The sequence below is a fragment of the Uloborus diversus genome, chromosome 6, assembly GCF_026930045.1.
Source record: "Uloborus diversus isolate 005 chromosome 6, Udiv.v.3.1, whole genome shotgun sequence".
NCBI classification, from domain to species: domain Eukaryota; kingdom Metazoa; phylum Arthropoda; class Arachnida; order Araneae; family Uloboridae; genus Uloborus; species Uloborus diversus.
In genome coordinates this window covers 26,398,718-26,420,698 of record NC_072736.1, presented here as the reverse complement: position 1 = coordinate 26,420,698, position 21,981 = coordinate 26,398,718, and the positions used below count along the sequence as shown (strand labels likewise).

Sequence of the window (21,981 nt, the reverse complement as noted above, 5' to 3'; positions counted from 1 at the left end):
GTTTGATAAATGTCAGTTTTAATTATATCAATCGTATTAAAGTTTCACAAAGAAACTAGATGTGAAAGAATGATGTTGTTGCACAAAATATTCAAAAAGCAATGTGAAAGTGTACGAATTAAAATTAAAATTGGCAGACCAGTCATTTCATTAACCTCATTCCCTTTACTTAGGACTGGAAAAGAGAGTGAATGCTCTTTGAAACTCTTATGCATTTATGTGAAAAGTATATTTATCCTTTTCCAGCAAACAGGGAAAAAATACTAAAAAGAATTTTAAATGACTAGGAAACCTCATTTATTTTTGTAAATCTCAATTACACGATCATTAACACTGAACTGTATCATACCACCTGAGTAGCGCTGAGTTGTAGGCAGAAAGAGATGACCGAAATTCAATCCCTTAAGATGAGTTGGTCTGTGCCATTGATGTGGATTTCATTTTTCATGGCATTGTCTAGTTCGTTGTTCATCGCCAGAGACCGGAAGTGCTGTGAAAATGAAGAAACATAACAGTGACATGAATGTTGTAAACAGAAATATCACGCTTGCACAATTTAATGATGTGGTGTTCAGAATGCAGTTAATCAGGTCCAGACTGTATGGTGATAAGAGTAAGTAGAATTCTTTATTTATAAACCACATATTTTTCTAGTTAACAGTGAAAGCCTGTTTACGTCATTAAAATCCCTTTTTTTTTCTTAAATTAAACCTAGGCATAAGTCTCTGGGGTATACGCCCAAAATGTCGCGGCCAAAATGTCGCGGGCCAAAATGTCGCTGCCAAAATGTCGCCGGCCAAAAATGTCGCCGGTCCAAAATGTCGCCGGCCCAAAATGTCGCCGGCCCAAAATGTCGCCGGCCCAAAATGTCGCCGGCCCAAAATGTCGCCGGCCCAAAATGTCGCCGGTCCAAAATGTCGCCGGCCCAAAATGTCGCCGCCCCAAAATGTCGCCGGTCCAAAATGTCGCCGGTCCAAAATGTCGCCGGCCCAAAATGTCGGCGGTCCAAAATGTCGCCGGCCCAAAATGTCGCCGGTCCAAAATGTCGCCGGCCCAAAATGTCGCCGGTCCAAAATGTCGCCGGTCCAAAATGTCGCCGGTCCAAAATGTCGCCGGCCCAAAATGTCGCCGGTCCAAAATGTCGCCGGTCCAAAATGTCGCCGGCCCAAAATGTCGCCGGTCCAAAATGTCGCCGGTCCAAAATGTCGTCGGTCCACAATGTCGCCAGTCCAAAATGTCGCCGGCCGAAAATGTCGCCGGTCCAAAATGTCGCCGGTCCAAAATGTCGCCGATCCAAAATGTCGCCAGTCCAAAACTCCTTAAATACTCGTACTTTTTGGTACCAAAAAATGAGCAAATTTTGGACCGGCGTTATTTTGGGAAAGCGACATTTAGGACCGGCGACGTTTTAGGTAGATGACATTTTGAACCAGTGACATTTTAGACCGACGACTTCTTTGATCGGTGACATTTTGGCTCTCCACAATTCGGTAACGATATTTTGACCCAAACCCTCGAGAAGTAATGAAAGGATTCTGACAAATTTCGGTCTGCAGATATATTTCAAAAGGCTAAGTGCTGATTCATTTTAAGCGTTTACCTATTCAAAGTGATGACGCAATCAAAACCTCTTTCCCACTTATTATGAGATATTTATTATCTCAAGAAGTAATGCAAAGCATTCAAACAAAGCTTAGTGCATAAGTGAAACTAAACGATAACAAGCACTGTTTCCGTTCTCAGCGGATTTTTGTCGGCGTGATTTATAATCATTGTAGTAAACAAAACAATGTTAAAAATAAAATAAATTTGGATTATTCACATACTATCGATTCAAGATCAGCCAAAAGAGAGAGAGATGGAGAACTTTAAATAAGATTTGAAGAAATCTTAATTATCCAAGTATTCTTCTCGTTTTTGTAGCACTTTAAAACTACCGGGAATGTTACATACAACTGAGGTCGCATTCTTGTGCACTTTTCGTAGTGAAAATTTACTTATCGAAAGAACGATTATTTCTAAGAAAAATTTATTTATTTATTTACTAGCTGTATCACCCGACTTTGCACGGACCACCTCGAAAACAAAAGTTATGTCAAGTGACGCAATTCAACAGTTAAGCTTAAATAAAAGAAAAAAAAGACAAAATACTGTAAAATTTTCCGTTGAGTACTCTAGGGATATTTTTCACAGGCTTTTTAATGAGACTAAAATTAATTCAATCGTATAATAACTTCGGGTAGAAAGAGCCATTTAATGCCATTTTTGGATCCTAAAATTAAAATTCGGACGGTTCGAAACTATTTTCGGGTTTGAAAACACCCCTCCGGTTTCTTCTTCGGTGCCCAAGTACCTCGCGAAATTTAAGCTGAATTTGTATAAAGAACATATATACATACACTATATGACCAAAAGTATTGGGACATTTTCAAATCTTCACATTTTTACTGATTTCTCGAGAAATTAGTAAAAATGTGATGATCAATTTCTAAAGATCAGTTTCTCTGATAATTTTTTCACATAAAAAGCATTCTCCACCTGTCATCTATATATATAAAAATGAATGTTTGTCTGTATGTCATCCATGAACTCAAAAACTCCCCGGCAGATTTGGCTGAAACTTTCAGCGTTTGTTATTTTTGTACTGGGAATGTTTATAGACCAGTTCGAAAAAAATCCGATCGATAGTTCCTTTTTTATTCCAACTTAAGTCACAATCCATTGGATAAATACGAATAAAATTATCGGCTGCAGAAATTAATTCGCGTGAAAGATCTCATTGATAAGAAGTTAGCTGTTGCCATTTTTCTTGAGTTTGAACAAATAAATTCTTTCTTTATTGTTTTATGGCTTTTCATGCAACGGGGGGATTTAAAACTTTGTCTATTTGATATTTTTAGCGATTGATTGATCTTGCAAACTGCGTGAGTACAAAATTTGAGTATAGTCACGACTTCACTTGATACCTGGACCGAGTATTATGAAAATTGCTATATATATGTATTTTTCCACGCAGAAGGTGCATAATATGCTCATTGAAGCCACTCGCCACCAGCTGGCACTGCAGAGTAGCAACTTCTGCCCCGTTCAACCGATTGTCATGAAAATCAGTATAATGATGTATTTTTTTGTTGGCGTAGCAACGCGCGTCGGTTACAGCTAGTTTTCCAATAAAAATTGATTCTACTATTCATTTAGGGAACTAACAAGTTGAGAAAACGAAAATAGGTTTTTGATCATCTTTCACTGTAAATAGTTGGGATCAAACTATAAATTTAAGAATAAGCGCTCCCTTACCCCCGCCCCCTGTAGCGACGCCACTGCATTACGTACTTCATCTTGCGCGTTACACCAACCTAATTTTGATCTTAAATAACATATGTTTTTTATGTTTGATACCAAATAATACGAATGAAATCATAACTTCTAAAATGCTTTTATAATTTTCAACGAATGAGAACGGTATAACCTTATAACTGTAGTGTTAAAAATGTTTCGGAACTGAAACAAGCGAAAATCTATAAAACGCGGCTCAGACCTGTGTGGTAAACACTGCGGTTCAACACCTGCCACTCAGACCTCTATTTCTGGTTTTTAAAAGACAAAGATTCAGTTCTTAGAAAACTGGTTGCGACATTCTCCGTGGATGTCGGACGCATGTTCTTTTTTCTTTAAAACCCTTAGTAAATTTAGAACACTAGCAAGAATCAGAAGTAATGGTGCAGTTCTACTTTTCAACCGAAGGCAGAGCTTGGGCATTAAGCAGTGAGTCATTTCCCTTTAGCCAGTGCTAAGGCAGAACTACATGCAATATACCGAAAGCTGGTTGTGACATCTGAAGACAGCAGTTTAGTCCTTGTTGTGGACTATAATCCATAATCGAGCTGGAGGCAAATGTCATCTCATCGAAGCTCAGAGCTCTGACCAACTGTTGGCAAAAACAAATTCAACTCACCAGCGAGAGTCCGCAGCAATGGCGTGATTCAACTCTTCAATCGAAGGCAAAACATAGATATTAAGCAGTAAGTTTCCGCCTTTAAGCCAGGGCTAAGTTGGAGCAACAAGAACATAACTGCGGTCTCTAGATGCTATAACCGGGATGTCGGTATATTGCATTGTAGTTTTTCCTTAGCCCTATCTTAAGGATGATTAACTTGCTGCTTAACTTTTACGCTTGATTTACTAATTCAATGCTGCCCAACCGACGGCTCACGAGGCTGATTCGTGGGGCCCTTTGTTTTGTTTAAATGCTCCTAATTGAAAAGCGCGATTCATGACAATGTTACAAATTTGGAGCCAAATATTCAGAAATTAGTTTCTGAAAGCCATATGCAATTAATTTTAGAAGCATCAAGTAATAATAACAATTCTTGGCTTTTAATTTTCATTCCTTTTTTCATATTTTCCCATGTCATTCATAAAAAAAATTAAATATTTAAAATTTTTATCGACATTCTAAACTAGGAAAATCATTTTAATACTAGGGGCGGCCCTTGGGTAGAAAAAGGTAGAGCACCAATTGACTAGTTGGACCGCACCATTTCTGAGGACTCACGCTAGTATGCTTTTTTTTTATTTTTTTTATTTTTTTTTAAGCTACCAATAAGATGCTTCAGTGAGATGACATCTGTCTCCAGCACAGTTATTGACTACTGCAAACTGACGAGACCATTCCAAAGACGAAACTGCAATCTCTCGATATCATAACCGAGCTTTCGGTGTATTGCATGTATTTACTAGGGTGGTAGTTCAGATTTAAACAAGATCCAAAAATTCGTAACAAAGATATACGAGGACGTTTCATGTTGGCTACAGCATACTAGTTTACTTTTGTGTTGGTGCAAGCTAGGTTTTACGCTTATTAATTTGTTGGATCTTAAAAGTTAATTATATGTTAAATTTCATAATTCATATTTTGCCTCTTCCTAAACTTTGATAGCCCAGGGGGGGGGGGGGGGAGTGGTGTGTATGATCGTAAATTCACATTTTAAAGTAAATGCTGAAGAATAAAATGAAATGTATACGCAATAAAAAATATATGAGGAAGTTATAAGCGTAGGAAAACGGTCTTCAATTTTTTTTTCGTCTGGAGAAAAAATAACGTTGGCGACTTCTTTTTTTACTAAAAATAAAAAATATATAAAATGAATGAATAAGCAAAAAATAACAATAAGAATAAAAGTCTTTGTTTTTACTTCATTTTAACTGCATTTATTTATTTTTTAAGCATCGTGTTGAGTTTCGAAACGCCAGAACGCCGTGAATGAGTCGACCATTCCCTATGGCTCAGATGCTCAGACAGTCTACCTCCCCCCCCCCCCATCCCTCTCGTCTGGGATGGGAGGCAGTTGATAATAATACACATACAATAAGTTCTTTTTCTTTTTTTATCTTAAGGTGCACACAAATAATTTGACAATTGAATCCTAACATAAATTAGTACATTGCTCTGAAGTGGGAAAAGCTGATAAGCAAATATTTTTGTCTGAGTTTTTCCAAAAAATCCGAATCAGTTTTATTTTTATAGCTTGCTTGTTGTAAGAACTGCATAGAATAATAGTTTTTTTTTTCATGAGTGAAAAGTTTAACCTTGACCAAAATAGGCGCTGAATATCTCACAAGCCATTGGCTGAAACATTCAACAAATGAAAGTATGATACTTTTTTTTAACACTTTATAACAGCTTCGCTGCTTAAACTAAAATTTGCTGGTTTAATTGCTGCAATCCCCTGCATGCAATGGCGTTATCGTTTGCAAAGAGTCAGAAAGGCAACAATTTGCTCGAACATGATGGATTCCTGTACAGACGTGAGAAAATGAAAGTTGATAAAATTATATGGAAGTGTACCGAATACAACACGCATCAATGCCGAGGAAGGTGCCACACCGTAAATAACAATGTTGTCGTAGTCGGTAACCACAACCACGTTCCCAACCCTACGAAAATTGAGGTAACGAATGTGATTGCTGCAATGAAGGAAAAAGCTGTGTCAACTACAGACACACCGCAAAACATTGTTTGCGACGTGACTACTGTGTGTAGTAATAGCGCATCAGCACAGTTGCCGAAGTTTTCGAGCATGAAAAAAACCATCAGAAGAGTGAGAAACAAAGAAAGTCGCTTTCCAATAGCACCAACATCATTGTCGGCTATTAATGTTCCTCCGCAGTACACCTTAACAACGGGAGGTAACCAATTTCTTTTGTATGATAGTGGACAATCCAATGAACGGATTTTAATTTTTTCAACATCAGAGAACTTAAATTTCTTAAAAAATTGCAAACATTGGTTTGCCGATGGGACGTTTAAAACGTCACCTCTACTTTTTTGCCAAATATATACCATACACGGGATTGAACGGAATATTAATGTGCCTGCTGTATATGCGCTCCTTCCGAGCAAGAGTGAAAGTACTTATCTGAAGATGCTAAGTGAGTTGAAGAATCTAAGAAATGATTTATCACCTGAAAGCATTATGATTGACTTTGAAAAGGCTGCGATTAGTGCGTTTGAAGTGACATTTCCTATGGCATCCATACGTGGATGTTTCTTCCACTTCTCACAATGTTTGTGGAGGAAAGTGCAAGAAGCTGGCCTCCAAACAATGTATGCCAATGATCCAGATTTCGGTTTGGAGATACGGAAACTGGCTGCATTAGCGTTTATTCCTGAACACGATGTAATCGAATCTTTTGAAATTCTTACTGATAGTGATTTTTTTAGAGAAAACGACATACTACCAGTCCTCGATTATTTCGAGGACACATGGATTGGTCGACCAAATCGAAATGGCCGACGACGTGAACCCCAATTTCGTACGAGTCTTTGGAATTGCTATACTGCTATAGCGGACGGGCTTCCAAGAACAAATAACTCCATCGAAGGCTGGCACCGCCACTTCAGCTCCCTTTTGGGGGCACATCATCCTTCCTTGTGGAAGTTACTGGAACACTTAAAAAAGGAACAATCTCTCACGGAAACAAAAATTGAGCAACTGATTGCAGGGAGAGAAGAAAAAAAAATAAGGAGATATGAAGAAGTTACGGAGCGGATAACCAAAATTGTTGAACAGTATGGGAATAGACCAATTGATGAGTATCTTCGTGGCATTGCCTACAACTTGCAGTTGCAGGTTTAACCTTTTTTTTTAGAGTAATAGAAAATTAATGATTTAATTACCAGTAAAAAAGTGGCAGCGTAAATATTTTGTGAATGTGTCCACTATACAACAATAGCAATGTGAATAATGTATAAGTAATAATAATGTGTAATGTTTGTGTATGAGTAATAATGATGTGTGTAATGTATGCGTATAGTAATAATAATTTGATGTATGTGTAGATTATATTAACAATATGTACGAAATCTATATATAGTTTAGGAATTAAAAAAATGTAGAATTCATAATTGTGTTAAAGTATGCAAAAAAGGGAAGGAAATAAAGACGAATCACAAGTTTTGAAAACTAAATATAATTAAAATTATTCGTTAAGATAAAAAGAATATCAAATTCGTGCTATGTAACTATCAGTCTTCACATTTTATTATGTTTTTAATAAACATTTTCAATACAATGTTTTGTTTTTCAATATGCAAGAGAAGGTACTAATTATGCTAACTAATAACAATAAAAATTGCTTCAATATAAAATTTCAAATTTGAAACACAGCCATGTATGAAGTAAAAACAATTCCTGTGTAACATTTTAAAAAGAAATTTTTTCAATCCAATGAAATTAAAATAGAATTATTATTTTCCTAAAAATTTGTTTTTGCACAAAAGAATATTAGAATTTGCAAGTTGTCCCAAATTAATGTTTGCTTTCACTTGTGCTTTATAGTAGTTCTCTTAAACGAAAATAAGTAGTAGCAATCATATAAAACAAGTTTTGAAAATAAATATCTATACATCAAAAGTAAATTCATTTGCGTAGCAATCATATAAAACAAGTTTTGAAAATAAATATCTATACATCAAAAGTAAATTCATTTGCAATTTTCAATTCACTTCATTTTCATGCTGTCAATCAATCTCTTACTTGCGTGAATATTAGCTCGTCTACGAGAAACATTCCTTATCTTTCTACTTTTTAAAACAAAAAAACTGAGAATATATACATGATTTCTGCATTTTCTTTATATTTTTAGAACAAATAATACTTTTTAGTGCTGTTGTTTTTTTAGACAAAAGAGAAAAATAAATTTGGTTCAAAAATGCACTTAAATTAGTGAAATGGGAATAAATAAATGAAGGAAGGAAAAAAAAATGTTCATCGGCAAGAACTTTTTTCAACCAAGTTTGCCCTTTGCGGCGGGATTTTAGGACAGAAAAACGAATCTTGAGCAGATAAGTGCCGTGTGAACTCCCATCTCTTTTAAGTGAAATTCTGAGATTACGCCACAATTTCACCGTCACATCTGTTGAAATCAATAAAATCTGTAACTGCTGAAACAGATGCCTTTTATTGAGATATTGCAAAAACAATTCGACGGGATGACGTATGTTTTCAATTCTCAACATTCATCAAATTTAAATATTCGATAGAACATCAAGGGACGATTTCAGGATAGCTATTTTATTGACGGTTTTCAAGAGGATACTTTCATGCTCGCAAAGTAGCGCTTGTCAGCTGAGCCTCATTAGCCAGTATTACACAGGAACGAAAATGTTCATAATGTAGGAGGAAATAACTGATATAGTCCGACTGACCGCGAAGAAATGACCCTTGTCAATAGGGAAGTTTTCGATTTTTCAATTTTATTTGTATATGATAGAGTAACATGTGTGAACATCATAGGTGAAAAAAATTTTGCGATACGCTAAGTAGTTTTTTTTAAATTAATTTTTAAAGTTCAAGCGATTGTGACGTCAGATGGCACAGGAAGTGACGTCATGCGCTCTTCCGCCGCGGGAGAAGCCGAAGGACCTGCAGTTAGCTTCGAAGACGAAGCGTAAGGCTTACCTCCTCTCCTCGCATTTAACTCCTCGCGTTTCTGGAACATTACACCTCTCATCCTCTCGGAAATATTCGAATACCATCCTTGATGTTACTTGAGGAAGACTATTAGATTGTGCTTTAACGAATCCGGCCTCCATAGTGTGTTCAAAAGGATTATTGAATTTCTAAAAAATAAAAATATCAGCGCACTCAAAATGTCCGTAGCGAAAACAAGGGATCTTCGGCGGAAGTCTGCCCATTAGTGCCCTGTGTCGTAAGCTCGTGACGTTTCAGAAAAGCGCACTTTTGCGCGTGGATTTTTAAAAATTCATTAAAAATCAATCACGGTGTTTTAAAATTTGGCGATGGTGAATTTTTTAGTTTTGAGGGTCAATTAACAGTATCCAATAGTCAAAATATGAACATTTAGTAGGTGACAACTTCCCTATTACTTGAGAAAAAAGAGTTCATTACTAAAAATATGTACAGAGAAGGAAGAAAGGACGCGAGCCATATTTTGGAGTTTAGCAACAAATTTGGGGATATGAAAAAAAAAAAGTAGGTGGAAAGCAGGGGCGGCATTTCAGCATTTCATTTAGGGGGTCGAGTTTCTTAAATATGTATTACCACAGTGTGGTACCAAACACACATAAGCTAACAGGAAGTGGTCATTAAATCAGTTTAATATAAATAAAAATTAGTGTTTAGAAACAATTAAAATTTTGATTCATTTTCTAATAAGTTATCATGCAAAACATCTCGATACTAAAGTTTTTATAGCTTTTGGTAAAGTTTTAATGCATGATTTTTGGAATTCTAAAGAGCAGGGAATCGTGTTACTAATCAATCAGTGCCCAGTGTCGTGCTGTTTTGCCAGCACAGCTAAATAGAAAAGTTTTTTTTTTTTTTTTTGCCCATTGTGCTCCGAAAACAACCCTCTGAGAAATAAAAAAATCTTTCTCTACTATCTGAGCTGATTGGAATAGTTAAAAAATAATTGAAGTAACTAAGTTATGTATGAAAACACTTTTTATATATTGCTCTTCAAAATCACCCAAGCAACTTCAAAAATTGTGAGGAGCTTAATTTTTCATCATTGAATAATCTAGTCTCGTCGGCAGTTGCAACTTAAATGAGATGTCATCTGCCTCCAGGTCTGTTATTCACTATTCCGGACTGACGAAACTGCGGTCTCCGGATGTGATAACTGGTCTGCCGGTATATTGCTTGTAATTTTTCTTGCCTCATGCTAAAATTTTACTCATAATTGAAACATTTTATTTTACGTTTTCAAAATCCAATCCAAATAATATAGAGCCAACCATACAGAAAAATAATTATCATCAAATCTTGTGTTAATTTCATTGGAAACTGAATCTTTTACTTCATACAAAATTTAAAAAATCACTGTTTAACTTCACAACATCATGTGGATTTTTGTCACTTTTTTTTTCGCTTTTTTAAAATCGCACGAAGGAAGAGTTTTTTTTTTTTTTTTTTTTTTTTTTTTTTTTTTTTTAAGTTTCACGCTTGATTGAAATATACATCTATGTAAAATCAATTTTCAGTTTCAATTGTAGATTGAACTATGGTAGTATGGTGCACAACAGATCAATTGTAGATTGAACTGTGGCTTGAATATTCGGAAAATTAAGGGTAGCGGATTAAAGATGTTTTGATAGAGTAAAGCATTTTTCAAAAATTTTCCTCAATACAAACAAATTGAATAAAAATTCAAACGAAGTCATACATGCTAAAAGGCATGAGCTTTTTCACCATTGAAACAATCGTTTTACAAAAATTCTTCCAGTCGTCAAAACACTGCTTTGAAGCTATACAGAAATGTTTTTACATAGTTTTAACTTTTGAATACCATCTTGTGTCACTCCAATATTGCATAATTATAGAACCCCATAAAAAGGTATTTGTTGAGATGTTTTTATTGATTCAATAATCAAATGCATTTTTAAGAAGTTTCTTTGAAAGCATTGAGCAGCTGAAACGTGTTTCTAGCAGAAGAAAGCGATGAACACTCATGAAATATACACTTTAAAAGTGAGCGTAAAAGTGAATGTAAAATATCAAGAATTTTCTTGTGAAAACCACGCAGCCATATCACTTTGTACGAGCCTCTCATATTGGACATACCATCGTTACACTGGGCACACAAGTATGAAATATTTAGCCTATATGAGGAAATGTCTTCTTCAGTTGAAATTAACCATGTTTCTCTATCAGTTTTCTATGTTCTGAAAATGCTTGATGAATTTCTAAATCTACTTCCAAATAACGAAAAACACTTTTTCTAGTCTGAGAATGTGTCGAGTTTCATCAAATAGTTACTGAGAACCAGCGAGATTTTTTTAAGGAACATTATTACCAACTTTCATAAATTGAATTCACCCATTTACTATCATTCTGCTCAAAACATTTGGGGGTGCGACCGCCCCCTCTTGACCCCCCTATTTGACGCCCCTGGTGGAAAGGGAGCACATGTGAACATTTTTTTTTCATATCTTAATTTCTCAGAAAATATTTGCATTTTCTCACAGAAAAAGGGTCTTTATGGTTAAATAGTCTTTTATGGATTTTTTTGAGATTTTTTAAAAAATTATTTCTATACTTCATGGTTTTTTTTAAAAATGTCTTCAATTGTTCACATGTGCCCCTATAGGGGGGGGGGTAGATGTGAAAAAGCTGTGGGCATATGTGAACACGATTGAAAAATGCAGGACGAGCACCATACACTGCTCGACATTGAAAATGCAACACCAAGAAGGAGTGTTCAGAAATTTATGCAAATTTTAGAGTAGACGCACATCACTGAGTTATGTAAATGATGTGAAATTCGCATCTTTCCGACGCACGTGAATTAAGATATAAGGGAAGGAACTTGCAGAATGGGCAATATTCGTGTCGTTATTTCTGACTGGAGAATTATCGAAGATTTTTTTTTTTTTTTTTTTGTCTTGGAGGATACGTGTAACACGAGAGAATGCCAGGCCGCCGTCAACGAAGACACTTCCAGCAGATAGCCGATTTTACGAGGGGTATGGTGATCGGACTGAGAAGGGGAGGTTGGTCCGTACGTCAAATCGCAGCTGATACCCACATACCCTACGGCATACCCTACGGTGCATCGGCTGAGCCGAAGATGGTTGGAACAACTGGTTGGCAAGATTGAGGGGTGCAGTGGCAGCCAGAGTGACGTCAGAACGCGTGGATCGACGCATCCACCGACCAGCAGTAGTAGACCCTCAAGTCACTTGTTACTCGATTCTGTAGCAGGTGCAAGATACCTTGAATGTTCCCGTGTCAACCAAAACCATTTCTCGTCGTTTGGTGGCACGTGGTCTGCAATCACGGCGTCCGCTAAGAAGACTGCCATTGACCCCACAGCATAGACAGCAACGTTTAGTATGGTGCCGGACTAGAGCGACGTGGATGACAGAATGACGAAATGTCGTGTTCTCAGATGAATCCCGCTTCTGTTTATCCAGTGATAGTCGCCGCATACGTGTATGGCGTCGACGTGGGGATAGAACTAATCCAGCAGTAACTGCGGAACGTCCCACCGCACGACAACGTGGCATAATGGTTTGGGGCGCAATTGCGTACAATTTCATATCACCTCTAGTTCGTATTCAGGTCACTATGACGGCCCAACGATACTTGGATAATGTGCTGCGGCAGGTGGCAAACCCTTACCTTCAAGGGCTACCTAATGCAATTTTTCAGCAGGATAACATCCAACCACACAGTGCTCGAACTGCCAACCACACAGATGCTTCCCTGGCCACCATACTCTCCTGACCTGTCACCAATTGAACATGTGTGGGATGTGATTGAACGCCGTTTACAGACTCTGTCCCTGCCTCGTTCAGAAGACGAACTGTAGCAAATGGTTGAAAGGGAATGGAGAGTCATCCCTCTGGACACCATCCGCACCCTTATTGACTGTATGCCTAGATGTGTTTCTTCGTATATCGCTGTCCGCGGTGGTCCCTACATCCTACTGAGCCGACGCAGTTCTCGCTCTGTATTCTGCCTATCATTTTGAAATTCAGATCATTTATTATTCCTTGCTTTCTCTGGCTTTTTTCCAAATTTCATCACTTTCTGACCACTCCTTCTTAGTGTTGCATTTTCAATGTCGAGCAGTGTATTTCAACGAAAAACTCGTTATAATGAAGCATTAACGTATATACTAGTTACACTCAAGGGTTTGTAACCTATTCTGTCAGTTTGAATTTTACAGTAGCTGTCATTAAGAAAGTATTTTTTCTGTATTATAGAACCCTGCTCATTGTCAAATTTTAAAGTTTCATAGCATGTTCTAATCAATGGATAGACAAGAAAAAATCTTTTAAGACTAAACAATTAAAAGAATATTTTACTATGTAAAATATATTCTTGTTATATAAAGCGTTTACGCTTCATACAAAATATGATGATGAATTTAAAATTTTTTCGAAACTTCAGTTTTTAGTTAAAGAAAAATATTTTGTCTTTATTTTCTTTGTAACTATTATATACCACTAAATTTTTAGCCAACTATTTAGTAATTAACGAATTAAAAAAATAAAAAGTAATAAAATAAATAATTAGCAATTATGTTACAATAATTAACAATAAATTTACAAACTGAGTGCAGCAAAATAATAATTATAAAACTCTACATCTCTTTTAACAGTTATAATAAGTCTACAGTAATATTTATACTTGCGGAGACGATATGGGAGCTGTTCACGTGTGCCCCTACATGTTGCGTTCACAAGTGCCCCGGCATCTATTTTAGAACTAATTTTCAAAAATAAAGATTTTATAATTTAATTACAAAATTTAAACATTGGCTTAAATTTACATGAATGTTCACATAATGGTTTGCAATAATTAAATTTGGCTTATTAGTTAGTTTAAAATATGTTTTTACGCGAAGAAGACAGTGATGAAAGTGCATCGGCATCTGCCAAAACAAAGAAGCTGTCACCGCAGGAACATAAACTGGCTCCTTGCTCTGAAAGTATGGTTAAAAAGTAAGGCTGGTACTGCTATTAATTGAGAATTTTTTAATATTTTTGCTTGACGTTATCATAGTAAAACATACCATGTTCTCATGTGCCCATGCTCACATGTGCCCGCTTTTCCCCTACTTCTATTATATTTTCGTTTTTTATTTTTTTCAGAAAAAAAAGGTTTTTAATTGCAACAATAACTGCATCGAGTTGGCGAAAAAGTAAAAATCACAAGCTTTGAATTCTTTATTACAACTCTACTCTCGCCAATTTTCAATTGAAATTAATTAAAGGAGGCGTTGTTATCACTGACCAATGATTGCTGAAGGAAGTGAAACCAAGACTCACCCACTTACGTACGATGTGACCTGTCCAATGAGACATTTGCCTTGACCACACAAAATTAAAATGTTTTACCTCTTCGGATTTTTTTTTTTTTTTTTTTTTATTCCAAGGTGACTTAAAGAAGATCGGAACCAATGACGCACTAGCTAATTCCATGCCAACTTTTCTCTACATATCGCTACTTTACGAAAATGAACAATTCTGAAAGAAGGTGGAGCCAAGGGCCAACTCTTCGCGGACAGACTTTATCACGAAGATTATTCATTGCGATTTTGACCTAGTTTTATTTTTAAAATCGGCCTTAAAAAGTAATTGTCCAAAAAGAAAATAATAATGATAATAATGATAAGTAAATAAATTGTTTTTAGGAAAAATCGTTCTTTTCATCAGTAACTTTTTACTACGAAAATTATATAAGAGTGCTAATTCAGTTTTTGTTTAACACTCCCGGTAGTTAAAGGGCTACAAAAATAAGAAAGACATGGCTTAATTTCGATTTTATTGATATCTTGCTCAACCTCTATCTCTCTCTTGAACGATATATTTAAATTTAGTTTCTTTTTTATGGTTAATTTAATTACACTGCCTCCCGCAAACGATGACAAAAATCAACGAAAATAAGGCCTGTTTTCGTTTTGTTACACTTGTGTACCAAATTTTGTTTGAATCCTTGCATTACTTCTTGCGATAGCAGTCATATAAAACGAGAAAAAGTATTCGGTGCGCCAACCTTTTGAGGTTATTAAAGCAAAAAAAAAATCAGCAACTTGCTTTTTAATAGATACCTGTAAAACAAATTTTATCTGAATCCTTGTATTACATCTTGTTGTTACGTAAAGAAAGGATAGAAAACATTCGACTGCTCCACTCCTTGGTGTTATTGGAACCGGCATCTGCTCCCTTCTGCTTCCTAGCTCTTTATTTGATTCCGTTCATCAGTTCTTAAAATATGTCAGTCACGCATATCAGCGAAATTAATCCAGTAATGTTCAGTTATTCCACTACGCACACACACATTATCCTTGAAGAAAGGTTCAAAAAAATTTAGCCCACACCAGATCTAAATGCTGCTATCAGAACGTTTCAGTAGATAGTGATTCACAAGAAATAAAATAACGTTAAAAAACTCGAAATCTGCTATTCAAGCTGTCGTCTCTCCAAAGCCAGCAGATTCACACAGAGTTCAAGACTGCATTGCTAATTTGAGTATGTTACAATCCTTAGGAAAAAAAGTTATTCTGTAGTGGGTTCCGGCTCACTGTGGAATACATGGAAATGGGCCATGGTGGTCTGATCGGTAAGGCATCGGACTTGTGACCGGAGGGTCTCGGGTTCGATCCTCGCTGGTCGAAGATCCACCGTCGTCATTAATGGTGACTGGGCGACGTTAAATATGCTCGTGGTCACAATGTCCTCCAAGTGAAACGATACCTCTGGGGGTGCTAGACCAGAAAATTAATCGGCTTTTTGCCTGGTTCCAAATTATCGATCTGTCCGTAGATGGTGCTGCCATCTAATGTGTTGTCTGAGCCAAATCGGACTTCCACCTAGAAATAGGCGCTCGATTAAAACGGAAGCCGTACCTCTGTGCCTTAAATCGAGTAGCATTGCTACTCGGGCTCGAGTTCCCGAGTGGCATAAGTAACAACAACAACATATATGGAAATGAAATGGCTGATTTCCTAGCAAAAAAGGGAACGAAGATACTACAAATTCCACGGAACCCTGTCCCTTATTCCACCATAGCACGCATAATAAAACAAAAAAGGAATCTCGATTTCCGATCCAGGCACTCTTCACATTAAAGATAAGAGCTGGAGAGAGTCTTTTTTGGCTATACCAGCCGCACCTAGAAGATACGCAGTGGCAGCTTTTCGTATAGAGACAGGACATGATTGCCTTGCGGGACATCTTTTTAGGTTCTATTTCTTTTCTTCCTCAAACTGTACATTGTGCGGTAGCGACACTGTTATGGATGCGGTGCATCTCAGGGAATGCCCGGAAGTGTCTGGCCAGATTGGAAGGCCAGAGAAAAACTACAGGATGTACAGACTGATTGACCCTATTAACTTCTTACTTGTATTACATTTTATCCTTTTGGATTGTTAGTTTATATTTTAACATTTTTTCCGTTTGTGTTTTTATATTTTTACTATTTTTCAATTTTATATTTTACATTTGTAGATTCTACCTTTTCATTTCTTACTTGTTACATTTTACATTTTTATAGTTTACTTTGTTGTATTTTTATATTTTACTCTCTCTTCATGTGTGCTGAGTGCACCATCTATGTGCACTCTAGTCAATGAATTCATATGATCAAGTGCTACAGCTAAAAATAAAAATTAAAAAAAAAACCGTTAAAAAGGAAACGAGCGTTTGTTTGTATACTATTTATTTGTTGGAAAAGAGACGAAAGTTTCGAATCCAAACGGGAGAATTTTTTTTGAATTTATCAAGAAATTTGGCGCAGTATTGCCTATTTATGCTCTTGCACCATTAAAATCAATAGAACCAACCAACCAAGAAACTAATTTGGTTCAGTCCTTTTTTTAACGGAGACAATGAATGGTAACTGCAGTTAAGGCTGTTACCATTCATTCGCAAATTTAATGTTAAACAGCACTTTTGTACATTTCCATCTTCTTGAATAAGCGAATATTCAACCGGCGACGTCTAAAATGACGAGATTTTGACCCGGCGACATTTTGGACCGGCGACATTTTGGACCGGCGACATTTTGGGCCGGCGACATTTTGGGCCGGCGACAATTTGGACCGGCGACATTTTGGGCCGGCGACATTTTGGGCCGGCGACATTTTGGGCCGGCGACATTTGGCGACATTTTGGACCGGCGACATTTTGGGCCGGCGACATTTTGGGCCGGCGACATTTTGGACCGGCGACATTTTGGGCCGGCGACATTTTGGACCGGCGACATTTTGGGCCGGCGACATTTTGGACTGGCGACATTTTGGACTGGCGACATTTTGGACTGGCGACATTTTGGACCGGCGACATTTTGGGCCGGCGACATTTTGGACCGGCGACATTTTGGGCCGGCGACATTTTGGACCGGCGACATTTTGGGCCGGCGACATTTTGGGCCAGCGACATTTTGGACCGGCGACATTTTGGACCGGCGACATTTTGGGCCGGCGACATTTTGGACCGGCGACATTTTGGACCGGCGACATTTTGGGCCCGCGACATTTTGGACCGGCGACATTATGGCCGCGACATTTTGCCCGGCGACATTTCGGTGGCGACATTTTGACCCCAAACCAGTCTCTGGAACCCCAATATTGTTCAAAACGGCTTAATTTGCATAAGTGCTTAGCTCCCACACTTTTCAATTTTGTTCCCACTATTTTCAGAATAAATTCAGTTCTGAAGACGGGGTCACACACTTTTTTCTTTAGAAACCAAGCCCTGGTTCAGAAGAACATCTAAAATAATTGAAATCATTAGCAGTATCACTGGCAGTTTCAATCAGATAACATCTGCCTCCAGCTCGGTTATTCACTAATCCAGACTGATGAGTTCAAATAAGAACGAATCTGCAGCCTCTGGATGTGATAACCAGGCTGTCTGGTATATTGCATGTAATTCTGGTTTTAGCCCTGGCTTATGGGCGGTAACTTACTGCTAAATAACAATGGATTACCTGTGAATTTCGGAACTCCAAAAAGAGTGTAAATAGAACATGAAGGGACTGGATTTTTGAACGGTGAACTGGGATATCCATTATACCTGAAATATTAGGAAAAAATAATTGACATTGTATGAGTTTCTTTTAATATAATTCAACATTACGAAAAATTGTTATTTCAAAAAACATTTTTCCACTTGAAATTAATTTTATTAGTAAGTAAACTTGCATTTCTATTTTATTCCAAGATTGGCCATAGACTTTTTCCAGGCCTTCATATCACAATATTTTTAATTTTGAAATGAAATGAAAGAAAGGGGGGTTCAACCGAACCAAGCACTGCGACCAGAGGTCTATTGTACTAGTCCCCACACAGAAATCCTAAACCAGATCAGCAGCTGAAGTAAAATTCAGCAACCCAATAGGAATATCATGAATCTCCCACGATTCAAGCAAACGATGATCAAGGTGTTCAAACCTATAGGCAGAAAACACTTCGCTCAAATCACACAGGGTGTGAGTAATAGTTTCCTCATTAAAGAAGTAACCTCCGCAAATTGGATCATTACTGATACCCATTATAGCACGGTGCTGCTTTAAGGTGTAAATACCAGTCAGAAGACCAAAAGTCTTCCCAACGTTATTGTTGTTAAGACGCCAGTATTTTTGGCATATGATCCCCAGACAGAATCAAGTCTGTCCTTAAGACAAGGGTGGATCCAGGCTCGGGGGTTGGGGGGGGGGGGCACCAAACATGTACCCACAAACAATGGTATCTTGGTGGGGGGGGGGGGGGGGTTACGACATGCTCGTCAAAAAAAGTGGGTTTCTTCGGTCTAAATTGTAGTTTTACCATATTTTGTTATGTATGAAGAATCTGAAAACGTTGGTATTGAAATCTTGTGTTTGTTTCTTACTTACCAAGAAATTGTTGTTGCATTATTAGCATATATAAAACAAAAAATACAGTATGCTTCTAAGAAAACTATGTATATTCTAATTGTTACATCATTTTTTAAAAATTGCTTGTATTATCATACGATTAGATTTTCGGAGGTAATTTTTTCTTGACTGGAATAGACTACACATGACACATCTTACTACATAGTTAAAACATTATTAATTAAGTAGCGCAAAAAATGGAGTAGATATTTCACCATTTCACTTTGCCCTGCTATTTCACTTCGCCCCACATTCCCCTACTAAATTGGCTTGAAATGTTAAACATATTTTACCTGCACATCAAAAGTGGGTTAGTGTGTAATATTTATGCATTAAAAAGTAGTTTAATTAACCTTAAGGGATCCTTAAAAAACATTTGAAAATAAATTCATGAAAACTTTATGAAAAATAACATTGGTGAAGGTGAGCGCTTTTCAATTTCCGGGGTCCCCTCCAAACATTATTTTAGTATTTCTGAACAGTTTTCTCCACACATTTTCTCACAAGACAAAGTTTAACTTCCTTTTCAACTTCTTCGCGAATCTAGTGATTATGTGGTCAATGTTTACATCAATGTCTCTGTGGATATTTAAGAGAGAAAGTCCCACAAGGCATTCCTCACACATTGAGGCTCTTAACCAGGTTTTTAAACGCTGCAATGTCGAGAAGGTTTGCTCACTTGTGGCAATACTAACTGGCAATGTAGCTATGAGTCGAAGAAGGCAATTTATTCCAGGATACATGTCCTTGTCACATTATTCGATAAGTTTTATGATACATGGAGGGAAATCTTTAACTGGATTTTGATTCTTTTCCCCGTGTCCACTTCGCGACCCACAGTTGATATTCACCTTGCAGCGATGATGTATTAACTGGCAAAAGTCCTTTATAAAAATCCCCAACTTTGTGTAAAACTTCGTTATTAGTACCTGCTAGTAGAGTTTGCAGCAAAAATGCTTTAAGATTGAAAATATCCATGCTGTCCGAGGAGAAGCTATCTTTAAGCTCAGAAATTACATTGTCCAGTAAGGGAATGCAAATTACTTTTCGAAAATATCCTTCTGGGCTATTTGCGGGCACATTTACTCGCTGCGTTTGATGAGACACTATTCTAGGCTTCTTAATTTCAGGGTCCAGTTTCAAAGCAGTTTCTGTAGCTTCTGCAAAAAGTTGACTAAAAATAGACGAAGCATTCTCTCACTTGTTTTGCAGTATGCTAAGAGTGTCTTGGATGTACTCAAGCGTTTTACTTTGATCGAGTGCTAGATTTTGTAAATGTCTGCTAAGACCCACCGTAGTGCCCCCTTGATGAAGCCCCAGAGTGTTTTGAGATTATTGTTCAACTTTTTATCATTCAACTTTTCCGTGGCCAATATTACATATATATATATATATATATATATATATATGTACATACTTGAAGGACGAGTAATGACATTTTAATTCAAAAGGAAAGCACATTAATGAGGAGCAAAAAAAGTTCTTAAGTACATGCAGAATGCAGCAGCCTCCCCCCCCCCCTCCCCGTAACTCTCGGAAGTAAACACAGTAAAAATAATGATATAAGAATTGTAAACCAGACAAGAGCTCTGAAAAATATACAGAACAATGAATAAATAAATCTAAAGGGAAAAAAATATATATATTAGAAAAAAATAGATTTAACTGTGCCAAACCTTTTCTTTTTCTTGCGCGCACCGGGGGGGGGGGGGGGGTCCGCGAAGTTCGTAATTTTTTCCGGGGGGTGTACGGAGGTTTGAAGTGTGGGAACCTCTGATCCAACTTATTACAAATAATACACTTACATCATTTTGTCCTCAGTCTATCATTCCAACTATGTGTTTATAACTTTTGAGCTGGATTTTAATTACATTTTAATGTATTTCCCCTGAAAAGACATAAACAATGGCTACCTTCGCTAAAAAATTTTACATGTGTCAAAATAAAAGTTCACTTAATACAGCGGTTCCCCCATTTTTTTCAGGCTAGTGCCCATAAAATTCAATATAATATATTAACAATTATCCTCAAGACACTTTAATATGAAAACAAATTTGCTATAGCATTTTTTTCTTTTAAATTGGGGTTGCAGGAGTGGGCGGGGGGGGGGGCAACTCCCCCCTTAATTTTTCTGACTTTGAAAAATTTATGTATAGGGCATGGCTTTTGCTGTTTTTCGATACAATATGCATCCTCCCCTTCCGCCCTTCCCCCTGGAAAAATTCAGAATGTCGGGTCGGTAAATATGAAAACTACTAATAAAATATTGAATTCACTTAATATAATATTTTATAATGACATACATTTTGACAAAGCAGTTATTTCAATTATTTAGAAAAAAAAAGTTTAAAAATTCTTACATTTCCATCAGAGGGTGTTGAGACTCTTGATGGTTGCATGCTTGGTTCTTGCTGTCATTGACAATTTAAACAAGTGAAGTCTCACGCAAAAAAAGTCACTATCCCATGACCCATGAGCACATTACGACTAGACAACTAGACGCCTTTTTGTGCAAATGCGTTGATTTACTCCTAACTGAAAGCTTTTGAGATCCTTCCAAGAAAATGCCTCTTTTACTCCCTCCGCCAGACCACAATCCCCAATTCTTTCTATTAATGGGTTTATGCTTTAGCATTCTTTTTCCTTTAAAAGAGACTGTCAATTGCTCACTACCAAACGGCACGAACTTGAGGGTCACGGGTTTGGACAAAATTCTAGATATAGGTCAATTCCAATTAGATATGAGCCCAGGTTTAGCGGTTTGACTGCATAGGCCCTAGTTCGGCTGCAACGAGGGTCCAAAGTTGATAATTTGGACCCAGAAAAACAATGGTATTTCCTGTAAAATTACCATTTTTATTGCTTTTTCTGCTATTGTACTGCAGAATGAGCCGTTTGCATGCTTATCTTTGAATTAATCAAGTTGAATACTAGTTTTTAATAAGCAGTTCTCAAATTCAAATTGGCTCCTACTTTTAATTTCAATAACTTGAATGCCGAAATAATATAGTAACAGGATATTTATCGTTTGCAAATGAAAAACTAATTATTTTCATTTTTTATTAATCATCTGCTATTAACAAGTATT

At 36.9% G+C, this 21,981-nt stretch overlaps 1 protein-coding gene across 3 annotated transcripts in view; it reads right to left on the bottom strand.

The window, feature by feature from the left end:
- Positions 1-262: 262 nt before the first annotated feature.
- LOC129224397 (intraflagellar transport protein 46 homolog) overlaps positions 263-21,981 on the bottom strand; it is a 62,188-nt gene continuing 40,469 nt past the window's right edge. For 2 of the 3 annotated variants that reach the window (XM_054858845.1, XM_054858846.1), the window contains exons 10-11: positions 17,967-18,052; positions 263-490 (exon numbers count right to left, since the gene is read on the bottom strand). In XM_054858845.1, coding sequence (XP_054714820.1) covers positions 395-490; positions 17,967-18,052 — 182 coding nt within the window. In that variant the 3' untranslated portion in view covers positions 263-394. The remainder of the gene's footprint in view (positions 491-17,966; positions 18,053-21,981) is intronic. The other variant, XM_054858847.1, reaches the window with a different exon arrangement.